This window comes from Chiloscyllium punctatum, chromosome 11 (assembly GCF_047496795.1).
Source record: "Chiloscyllium punctatum isolate Juve2018m chromosome 11, sChiPun1.3, whole genome shotgun sequence".
Lineage (NCBI taxonomy): Eukaryota > Metazoa > Chordata > Chondrichthyes > Orectolobiformes > Hemiscylliidae > Chiloscyllium > Chiloscyllium punctatum.
Window position 1 is genome coordinate 97,650,730 of NC_092749.1, and position 12,353 is coordinate 97,663,082.

The window sequence follows — 12,353 nt, forward strand, 5'->3', positions numbered from 1 at the left end:
TCAATGCATTCAGGCTGAAAGAGCTCAATGCTCTTCTGCAACACTACTTGCTGACAATTGTTTTATCAAAAGGATATTTTGCTCAGAAACGTATATAAATAGACTTAACTGCTGCATCTTACAGACATGGGCATATATCGGAACTTAAGTGGCATTAAAACCAGAAAAATTCTAGTAAACTCAGCAGGTAGGTAGCCTCTGTACAGAAAGAGAAACAGTGTTTCACGTTGGCAACTTGATCAGGACTGAGAAAGATTAGAGATGCAATTGATTCTGGAAAGAGTTGGGTGTGACGAAGTTGAAAGAAATCATATTTTAAGAAGCAAGATTTGAGGTGACAGAAAACTTAGCTTCCCAATGCCAAAGAGAATAGGAATGGGGGCAAGAAAAGGGAAATTCTTAAAGCAGGTGAGCAGCTAACTGGAAGAAAAATAGTCAAAGCCAAGAAACAAAATAAGGACAGATCTTAAAGTATGAATTTGCTGAACTTAGTGTTGAGTGAAAAAGACTTGTGAAGTTCACAACTGAAAGACTATCTGCTGTTTATGACATTTATGTTGAACCTCAAAGGTACAGTACAGTAGACTGGAAATGAAACTTAAGTGTGAAGGCAAGGTGGAAAATTAAAATGAAAGGCCACCAAATGCTAATGAACTGAACAAAGGTGTTCTGCAAAGCAGTCACCCAATCTGTGGAGAAAGATTGTGATTAGCGACTACAACAGGGTGAGACTGAAAGAAGTTCATGTAAATTGGTGCTTCACTTGGGTGGAGTGTTGGGACCATGAATAGTGAGGAGAGCAGAGGTAAAAGGTCAGATGTTACATGTCCTGCTTTTGCATTGAATTGTGTTGTGAGAAGGTCACAGGGTCTTGGGCATGACTGAGCAATAGTCCAGGGTATGTATCATTGAGGGAAGATGCATTTGGAGGCAGACTCATGTTGAAGGTGGTGGGAAATGATCCAGTGAACTCAAAGACTGGTGGGGTGAAAGTGGGGCAAGGGTATAAGTTCTATTGTGAGGGGAACACAGAAAAGATTAACATTTCACAGGATTTCATTCATACTGCTCTTGTGCACTTATCAGTGATTGACTCAAATAACTCTACCTTGGTATTTTCTGCTCTCTGGTTAGGAATAGTTTGAGTTAGGGAATTAAACAAAAAAGGAGACGTGTAGGGGGTGGAGTTGCGGAGATTGAAGTTTATGTGCCATTTATCCACCTTGGTTTCAAATGCTTTAATTCACTTGGCTGACAAAAATCTGTTGATCTCAGATTTAACTTAATAAATACGCTTGCTTATGTTCCTTTTCATGGAAGAGAATTCCAAACTTTTACTGCCATTTGAACGAAAAAGTTGTTTCCTAATTTTTCTTCTGAACAGCCCGGTGCTAAATTTCAGGTCAAGATCTCTTGTTCTGGAATGCTTCATTAGCACAAAGGGTTTCTCAATATCTACTCAAACAATTCTTATCAATGAGCACTGAAGATACTGAGGACAAATGCAGCAAGATGGATAGTTTAAGAAGAAAACAGCACCATGGGGCAAGCTGGCTGAAGACATTGGCAGAACAGATCCAGTTTGAATGGCTTTTATGTGCAAATGGTGGCTTGACATCAATGTGAGTCACATACCTTACTAACAACAAAATACATTTATATAGCACCTTTAATGTAGTAAAATGTCAGAAAGTGTCTCACAGGATCATTACCAGACAAAGTCTGCCAACCAAGCCACCTGAGGAGATATTTCAGCATGCAACAAAAAGCTCGGTCAAAGAAGTTTTAAACAATATCTTAAAGGAGGAAAGCAAGGTGGAGTGGCTTGGGGTGGAAATTATAGGACATGTGGCTTAGGGCAATGGATGGCACAGCAATTATAAAGTTTGGATGCACAGCATGAGAAAATGGAAAAAAGCACAGAAATCTTGTGGAGTTGCACTGCTAGGAAAGATTACAGAGATAGAAAGAAGTGAGACCATGGAGAGATTTCAAAAATAAGGGTAAGGATTTTAGAAATGGGGCAGCACGGTGGCTCAGTGGTTCGCACTGCTGCCTCACAGCACCAGGGTCCCAGGTTCGATTCCAGCCTCGGGCAACTGTCTGTGTGGAGTATGCACATTCTCCCCGTGTCTGCGTGGGTTTCCTCCGAGTGCTCCGGTTTCCTCCCACAGTTACAAAGATGTGCAGGTCAGGTGAATTGGCCGCGCTAAATTGCCCATAGTGTTCGGTGCATTAGTCAGAGGGAAATGGGTCTGGGTGGGTTACTCTTCAGAGGTTTGGTGTGGACTGGTTGGGCCGAAGGGCCTGTTTCCATACTGTAGGGAATCTAATCCAAATGAGCCATCTAATCAGACTGTGTAAATATATTTTAGTATGAGTTTGGATTAGGGCAGGAAAGCTTTGCAAAAGTTCAAGTTTGAGTCCAATCATCAGAGTACTGGACTAAAAGCAAAATACTGCTCAAAATCTGATATAACAACGAAGTGCTGGATAAACTCAGCAGGTCTGTGGAAATAAAAAACAGAGGTAATGTTTCAAGTCTAGGATGATGTCTTCAGAACTGAAGAAGCTGAGAAATAATGATTTTTATGCTGTTGATTGAGGGAGAGGAGGAGCAAGTGGGACAGATTGTGAGGGTGCTCAGAGCAAAAGATAAAGGCAGTGATAATGGTGGTAAAGAATCAATACAGACGTAAAATACAGTAATTCCTCTGTATCATGAGTTCATGACTCATGAATTCACCTTTCCGTGCTAAAAAGTAGCAACAAAATTCAATATCCATGGGCAAACTTGTGCATCCGCGATTTTCTACCTGTATATTTAACAGGCTCCACGCTCGCGAATTTCATCATTTTTGGGGGGCTCTCAGAAACGGAACCTTTGCGCGTACAAAAGGATGCCTGTAGGTATGAATGTAGGGAGAAAATGGGTCGGCTCTGCTGGGAGCAAAGTCAGCGAGACACAAACAAGATACAGGTGTGGGAGGACGCAGAAAAATGGAATATAATGGTCATACGTTGAAGTTGTCGAACTCAACATTGTGATACAGAGGTTGTCAAGAGGCCAGGTGGAAAATGAGGTGTCGTTCCTTCAGGTTGTATTAAAGTCAACTCCACAGCAAAGTCACAACCTTGCCTTAGTTCATCTCTTTTGCTGTATCCCTGCTCAAGCTCAACATGATTATATTCGAATTCAGAGTCCAGCTTGACTTTAAACCACGCTCCAAATTTCAGCTACCATTGTCATTACATAACTCAAATGATTTATATGATGAAGTAACTTGCATCATTTATGATTCGAAAAAGATCACATGAAAGAAAATATACAATCAAGGCCATTTTATTACAATGCACAAAATAAAATTCAACAGTGGAGGCATACAATGTATAAAGCATTTTATTTCTAACTGAAACAATTTAAGATGGGAAATATATAGCATTCTAAAGTGTATCATGTGCAAGAAGAAAATGTGTAATATGCAATGAATCACAGCATAATCCTAAATTTGCCAATTGATTTTCTAAGACATTTTTCTAAATATTCACAGTAACAAACATCGCTTATTTGGTCACTCTTCACCTTTATATTTTTTCAACAACACTTAAGTTCCCATAAGTTAGCACATTTTAGTTCTTCAATAGCACCAGCATTTTAATTAATTTCAAGTAAAATACAATACTTTGTCTTGAGCATGAGAGAACAAATGATAGTTCAGCAGCCAATTTTCGATAATTAAATAACCTCCTTTCTTCCCTTCTTTTAGACTAGATTCCCTACAGCGTGGAAACAGGCCCTTCGGCCCAACCAGCTCACACCGACCCTCCGAAGAGTAACCCACCCAGACCCATTTCCCTCTGACTAATGTACCTAGCACCATGGACAATTTAGCGCAGCCAGTTCACCTAAACTGCACATCTTTGGACTGAGAGAGAAAACCGGAGCACCCAGAAGAAACCCACGCAGACACGGGGAGAATGTGCAAACTCCACACAGACAGTCTCCTGAGGCTGGAATCAAACCTGGGACCCTGGTGCTGTGAGGCAGCAGTGCTAACCACTGAGCCACTGTGCAGCCCCATTGATGGAAAGCAGAATGAGTTAACCTCAGTAGTAAAGAATGCAGATTTCAAGAAGTTAGAGTAGGATGCATCACCTGATATTATATCTTTTCAGAAGTTATTCTATACTCTCATATTCTGGCATCAAAATTAAAGCAGACAACTAGAGGATTTCTATGCAAATTCTCCTGCGTTCATTAGATTTGGGTATAAATAAACAAGTGAAATTGATGAAGAAAAGTGAGAAAGTCAGAAATTAGCTTCTGGAGTCTGGAAACTGTTTCTGCTTAAGATTTAGGTCAGTGGCTAACTTCAAATATATTATAATTTAAGGAAGTTAGAAATATTCATCCTCATTTAAACAAATCCCTCAGATCAAAGCAGACAAATGAGAACATGTTGGTCACAAGAATCAATGCCCTTTTCTCTATGCTGGCATGATAAGGGAAAATATGTAGGGTATGATGGAGATTGTTGATCTAACATGATTGTTACAGCTTCACTGAAAGGTGAGGAGATAAATATGCATGTCCTTTGTGATTTAACAGACAAGTATTTCATCCTGGTGAGTTTAACATTAACCCGGAATTTCGCTGGGCTGTAACTGAGCAGAGTAGGGGCAAGGGAAAGAAGGGAGATATGCTGGCAATGAGTTATATGATCTTCTATTTAAATCAGATGTCAGTTGTAGCAACAGTGCAGTCTTTCAACTAAACAGCAAACCTTAGAGCCAAGGGGTTATAAGCTGATGAATGTGAAACCCAAGATGGCAGGTCCCTGTTCACAGTCAGTCTATTTTAACACTGACTGGTGTAAACCAAATTATATTCAACTGGATTTTCTGAAAAATTGTTAAAAATGACAATATAGCAGACATCAAAATCAGAACTTATTAATTCTTAGAACAATGTACTAAACCTAAAAAATTCACAAACAAATCAAATTATGTAAGTTATCGGATAACTTTATAAACATTTTACACCACATTCAAATAGTCATCAGAGCTACTGGCCTACAATACCTTCATTTTGATCTAACAGCAATCATTATTCCTTTTCCTTCATCTTTGATAGCAGCAGTTGTGCTTGTTAGCTCAGAATTGCCGATCTGCAAGAGTTGGCCTCCTCCAGTCAGTGTGGACAAATGTGACATTGGAATGGGCTGTGAATGCTATAGTCAAATTAAATAAACCACCGAAATCTCAATACAACAAAGTGCAGCTGCTCAGTGACTTATTAAATATCACACCACAATTGAGCTTTCTGCACCTATAAAGGAAGTGACTGGTGTAAATGACAACAGAGTGCTTTAGGAAATAAGGAAAGTAAAGAATGGAGGTGATATTCAAGGGATAATTATCAACATGATATCTCAAGAAGTTAGTTAGCGAGATGAAAATAAGGCAGAAATGCCCAGTATACTCGCTTCTGATGTTATGTCTTTACCAGAAATAGCCAAACCCTTGGTGCTGGGAAAGTCCCTGGGTTGTGAACAGGTTCTGTTTAATTGTCTGTTCGCAAGTCGATTTGTCACAAGTAAGAACACAATATACAGGACAATGCAAAGGAGCCATTTGCAAGAACAGAAAATATTTGTTTGTCAGATCTTTAAAATTACACCTCTGTATGAGGCTGCCTTTGGAAGAACTGGCTTTTGTAAACCAGATGTTCATAAACTGGGGAACCCCTGCAATTGACTTGGTACACAAGGAAATGGGCAAAAAACTAATAATCCCAACACACAGATCCTCTTGCAAATAAATTCTTAAAGTAGCGCAGAATTAATTGTTATGCCTTGTGTGTAGATAGTGAATTGTAGTCGTTTTCTTGATGGTTTTTGAAAAATACTTTTCACAGTAATGAAATAGCTGTTCTGTCCCTTAACCATGGTAATGGCCACAAAAGTCCCCCTGTTCATAGATCATACAGCTCCTTTAACAAGGTTATGTTGTTCTTTGTTTTTTATTCAGGAGGTTGTAAAAACACAGACTTTGAAAAGTCTAAGTTGAAGGGTTTTAGGGCCAATTTGATTACAGCTAACAGATACTGCCTCAGACAAAAGGCTTTTAAGTTTAAAAAAAAACACTTGTACAATGAAAGCGGAGCTCAGCCTCTCTCTGGTTTGGGTTTTGGTCTGGCTATTCACTGAAAGCAGTCAGGCCGTTGTAAAAACTACAGGACCCAAAGGAACAGGTCCAAGCCGATCCTCCTCTCTCTCTCTGTGACATCTCTCCTGTAAGATCCTATATTTGATTTTACCTTTTGTGCTAAGAGTTGGAAGTAGGTTTTCGGATAGGTGGAGTTATCCAGTATTCTGCTCTCTTTTGTTTGTGTTTCATTTGGTAATCTTGTAAATAAATTGTTTTATTTGAAACTAATTGGTCTGACCAGCTGCATCACTCCTGAATATCCACATTACACCTGTTTAAAACAACTAGCAGAGATAGGGTCAGGGGTACTTTCTTGAAGTGTTTTAAGGGGGTCTGGCCTGCTCCATAACAATGTTGAATAATAATCCCAAATTAAACTAGCCTCCCCCTGCCAGCTCCTGGCCCATTTCCCTCCAAACCTTTCCTATTGATGTACTTATCCAAATGTTTTGTTAAACGTCGTAATTATACCCACAGCCACGACTTCCTCGGGAAGTTCATTCTACTCACAAACCACGCTCTGTATAAAACATTTGTCCCACTGTTCATCAGGAACTCTCCAGATACAAGCATGGCTATGTTATGTATTTATTTTCATGATTATCTGCAATGAATTGTGTTGCAGGCCATAATAGAACATTTACTACTTTAATTCAAAGTCATGTTCTGTGCTTAGCAAAAAAACAAAAAGGAATTAACCAATAGTTCTAATGATAAATAGGCAGTAAATTCTAGTTTTTTAAATAAAAGCACTACTGTCTGATATGAGAAAGTAGTGACTCTCTAATGAAAGGTATTCCAGCCCCATAGCCAGTATTACTTGTGAATTTCAGATATTGACCTTCAAGAAAACCCTTGTGAGCTATCAAAGTTGACAAGGGTGTCTGCAGACCCTTCTGCCTAGGAAGTAAAGTATTGCAGAGTGTATTCAAGCAAATAACTTAGATGACAATAAAACATGCGATAGTAGTTTTGGTAGGAAAAAAATTATGCAGGGTGTATTACATACTAATAAAGTTGCCCATTTTCCTGTAGGGCGCATGGGGGAAATCAGTTAGCTCAGTTGGCTGAATGGCTGGTTTGCAATGCAGAGTAACACCAACAGCACATGTTCAATTCCTGCACTGGCCGAGGTTGCCAGAAGGACTCTCCTTCTCAACCATGTCTGAGGCTTAGTGATCCTCAGGTTAAACAACCACCAGTCATTTCTCTTTAATGAGAGAGCAGCCCTGTGGTCTGGTAAGACAATGGAGACTTTATTTATTTTATTATACTTTGTCATGTCTCTTTTACTCAAGAGGAATTCTAAATAGATATGAAAAATTTAGTGTGTATTTTCATTTAAATTACTTCAAATCATTTTATAAAAAGATATTCTCTCTGCTGTGATAAACAAGTCAAATTGATTCAGAACTTGCCTAAGAATTTTATCATGTTAATCATGTTGTAATGAAATCTTCTAGTTATTTCCATTTTATTACTGTACAGGGAAAGCCAACAACCTATAACTGGTAACATTTCATGGAACAGTCAGTTCGCAAAGTTTCTAGGTGATCGCATTTAACTCTGCTCAACACAGGACAGGCTTATGCAGGGTTTTCAATATGTCATTCAGGACAGTTCTGGGGTCATTGAAGAGTGGTTCAAAAGACAGACAGATAACAAAGTCCATGTTGTAAGTGCTGATTATTAGCTATCTTCTCTGGAGTACAACTAAACCATAGTTATGTAATTAAGTTGGATACTCTGTGCTGTTAAAACTCAGACCAAGTCTACGAGTTATTAGGCATCTAGGCGTTGCAGTCAGGGATTAGAAAAAATTCTGGAAGTCATGATGGCTTACAAGAAGCCAGATGTCACTAACAATCAGCACAGCTGAGAGTCAGAATTGAAAAGCCCTTAAGAGGTATTTGCTTCACACCACAGAGCATGATTAGAGCTCAGGAAGAACCTATGGACTGATCTTCCTTGGAGAAACTAGCTGTTGGTGAAAGGTAACTCATATCTCTTAGAGAGGGCAGTTTTCAGAGTCTAAGGAAGCATCTAGTCAGGAAAGGAGGCTGATTGACCAGAGCAGCAGTAATTGTTCAGACAGTCAGTGATGAAATGGCTGTGGAGGGGAAGTTTCAAGACCAAATTGCTAAAATAACATGTAAAGTTTAACGAGATTTGATGACCAGTGTCATGAACAGCTGGACGGAGTTGTAGATAAATCTGTGTAGCTATCTTGGTTGTGGGGTGTTTGATCACAGTGTATTACCTGTGATGACCACATTTTATTTCTGGTTGTTAGAAATAAGCTGTTCATGTATTGTACATTGTATTACAGTTTTAACTAGCATGTTGTTTGCTTAATTATGTTCCACAGGTTTGCTAACCGTATCCTTTTCAAAGGTAGAAGCTGTGGATTTGGGAAGTATTGTCGAAGGAAGCTTAGTGAATCCTTAGGTTTGAGAATTCTAAAATAATAGCCTATATGTTGTTCCCCTCTACCCCAAAAGATGCACAAGAATATTTTGCCCTGCTTCCACAGGTATCGCAGTGTCCTTGCTGCATGACATACCAATCTTAAACATTTTCTGTCAAAAAACATTGCTACAAATTCAAATTTATTCAGTCTTAGCTAATGCATGATTGAACTAAACTAACAAATAAAATAGTCCTGCTTATTTTCCATTATACATATCTATTTCAGAAATTACGTATAACACTAATTGAGGGGTAAAACTACTAATGGGTGCAATGTGATTTTGTGAATGAGTAGAATAGATTGGAAACTGAATTGAGAAAAATGCAGACATTCCACAATGATCTGGCAATCGAGTGGCACTAAGGCCTTCTGGAGGATATTCTTTATGCCCCACCTGAAGAAAAGATTTTTGATTGCTGTCTTCCAAACGGACTTAAAAAATAACACGTGCAAGTTCAAACAAGACCTGCATAAGAAAGAAAAAGATAATTAATTAACGGTCTTGACGTTCACAAAATATCATATTCCATAAATCATGTGGTTGTGCAATTCTCACGAAAGTTGATGCACTTAGCTTATTATTCAGGAAGATCATATTCCCCTTCCCAATGGAGGATTCAGATGATTTTTAAGTAATTCCAAGGTTTCTGCCATGGTTACTCTATCCAGAAGACTGTTCCATGTACCTTTCACCCTTTTTGTGATAATTTTCATGATGTTACTGTTAAAACGTGTATTTTCAGCTTTTGCCGACTGTTTTTATCCTACAGTCAGTTTACTTTAGAATTATGCTTTCAATTCACCTCTTTTTAAATATATTAAATAGCTCAATGCACTCCATCTCTATTGCCTTCCTGCAAGGCTGAGGCAAACTTACAGTTTCAACCTTTATGCACATTTCACACTTGCAGGACTTTCCAAAATGCTTTATAACCTATGCAGCACATAGTCACGGTTGTAAAATTTTTCCAATCTTTCCTCACAACTTAGTGTTTTGACACTAGGCACTCCCTCTTCCCCGTGTCTGTGACCAGAAAGGCCAGTGGCTCTACAGGTCAGAGGACAAAAAGTCAACAAAAATGAAACTAGAACAACTCTGGTCAGGCAACATTTGTGAAGAGAAGTAGAGTTAAAGCTCTCAAAATTTGCTAAGCAGAGTTAAGGTTTCAGAGCAATAAGCTCTCTGCTAGACCCATTACCACTCTTTTTGGACATTACATCATGAAATATTTTGTTATCTAATCTTCCCTGGCCTCCAGTGTACACTGAGCTTCAATTTGTCCTATATACCATATCCACTCCACCCACCCCCCCTCCCCACTGGTTCAACTACTCTTGCTTTTTTATCTTCCTTCAATTCTGCTGAAAGGCCATTAACCTGAAACAGTGACTCTTTTTTACAGATGTTAGTTTTCCCTTGTAAAATAAAGCACTGCTGGATATGTGAAACAAGTAAAAACAGAAATGGCTGGAGAAATTCAGCAGTTCTGACAGCATCTGTGGAGAAAATAGTGTTAACTTTTCAAGTCCAGTGACCCTTCTTCAGAAGTTCTTCCAGGTTTTTTTGTTCTCATTTTAGATTTCAAGTATTTGCATCACTTCGCTGTGTGCTACAGAAAAAAAAGTTTGGATCTTTAAAGGGATTTTTTTTATTTAGAAGCATACAAAACTGAGCAGTCCGACTCTCCCAGTGAGGAATCATTTAAGGGGACCGAAGATCACAGAATGAGAACTACACAGTGTGTACCTTTACCTCCAAGCCACATACATGTGGGCATATTAACTCCCCAGTGGGGAAAGAGTGGTGAATCAAAATTCAAAATATAACTGCACACTTGTCAAAATTGTGGTGTAGGTATGATGGCCCAAATAGTCTATTTCTGTGCTTGGACTAAAAATCTCAAGTAAATATTGAAAATTGGAAGCCAAAGCATGCTTAAAACCTACAATTTGTTTGAAAATCTTGTCCTCATTCCTTGCTTTTAATTTTAGCAATGAAGGTGTAACTTTACTAGATGCATCAACATCGTCTGAGGAACATCAGAAAGTGCACATTCATTTTGAAAGGAAAGCAACTTAAGTTGATTGTTTTTGGGGGTAAATAAGATTTTCTACTGTCTATGTCTTAACTGAAAGTACTCAAGTCTTTCACTTACCAATTGCTGCTAATTACAACTTTAAATGGTGGGATAATTTGCTTTGAAAATGATATTATCCATTAAGCTGCTTTAAATTTAGCAGCTCCTGTATACTTCTGTCCACACGCTTCTCAATTCATTTAAACATAACTGAAATAATATAATACTACCATGGAATACTATATAAAAGGAGATTGACATACCTTCTATAACAATGTTAATAAATGTAATTAACATTAAAATAATCAAGGGTCAAAATGCTAATGTCAATGGAATGTTAGCCTTTAACGTAAATGATTTGAGTTCAGGAATAGTGAAGTCTTGCTTTAATTATACAGGAGCTTGGTTAGACTGGGTCTGGAGTACTCTGGATCTGCTTATTTCAGGAAAGGTACTATTTCTATAGAGGGAGTGCAACAAAAACTTGTTATGGAATGGTGAGACTATCTTATGAAGCAGAATTGAACAAATTGTATTCTCTAGAATTTCGAAGAATTAGAGATGATCTTATTGGAACCTATAAAATACTCAAAGGGGGTAGACAGAATAGATACAGGTAAGATGTTTCTCCTGGCTGGGGTGTCTAGAACCAAGGGGCCTAATTTAAAAATAATGGGGCTGCCACTTAGGTCCGAGATGAGGAGAATTTTCTTTTGCTATTGGGTTTGTGAAACTTTGGCATTCTTGCCCACAGAAGATTGTGGAAGGTTAGTTTTTGAATGCGTTTAAGATAGAGATTGATATATTTGTGATTACCAATGGTATGCAGGGGTATGAGAAGGGGCTGAGTAAAAGGCATTGAAGTATTCAATCAATCAGTCATGGTTGTATTAAATAATAGAGTATGTTTAAGGAGCTGAGCAGCCTATTCCTATTCCCTTATTACAATGGGCCACAACTCAAGCAAGGCGCTATCATTCATTTAGTAGAAAAACAGTAATGCTTGGAATTTGAAAATAGCAGTACAATCCAAAATGATCTGGCCCATAAAATTCTACAAATTACCAGCAAAAGGTCATAAATTTGCTTGTCCTTGATTTTGGCTGATGGGTGATGATTGAATCTGTTTCAGAAACTCAAATAATCTGACTACATTGTCAGTAACTTCCAATGGTGAAGCCATGCTCGAAGGGCAATTTAAATACAAGCGTAACCTCCAATTCACTTTCCTGTCAGCAATGCTCCCTGCTGGGATTGGGAATTACCCATCATGTTACTTTTTAAATATAAACTGTTCTGTTGCATGAAATTCATAATCATCATCTTCAGAGTTGACAGTTGGCATGTTATATAACCAAGATAAGGTTTAATGTGTTTGTGTGGGTTAACGGCTGGAAGATGGAAATCACACTTCACTTGCCTGAGTCCTAATCTACTATCTAGAGTAGTGAGACTCTGTGCCATTAGCAAAGTTACGCTGTGTTGCATAGATTAATAAATGTATGATTTAGCTTGATGCCTGAAGCCTATAGTACCATTTTGTTTTTTTTAACCAAGGAAGGAAATGTGATATTAATATTTGCATTTCTTAGGAT

The 12,353-nt window shown here is 38.3% G+C and overlaps 1 protein-coding gene across 7 annotated transcripts in view; it reads right to left on the reverse strand.

Moving 5' to 3' along the window:
- Positions 1-3,327: 3,327 nt before the first annotated feature.
- The window catches only part of rmnd1 (required for meiotic nuclear division 1 homolog), an 84,065-nt gene continuing 75,039 nt past the window's right edge, over positions 3,328-12,353 (reverse strand). For all 7 annotated transcript variants that reach the window (XM_072581364.1, XM_072581363.1, XM_072581365.1 and 4 more), the window contains one exon: positions 3,328-9,146. In XM_072581364.1, coding sequence (XP_072437465.1) covers positions 9,114-9,146 — 33 coding nt within the window. In that variant the 3' untranslated portion in view covers positions 3,328-9,113. The remainder of the gene's footprint in view (positions 9,147-12,353) is intronic.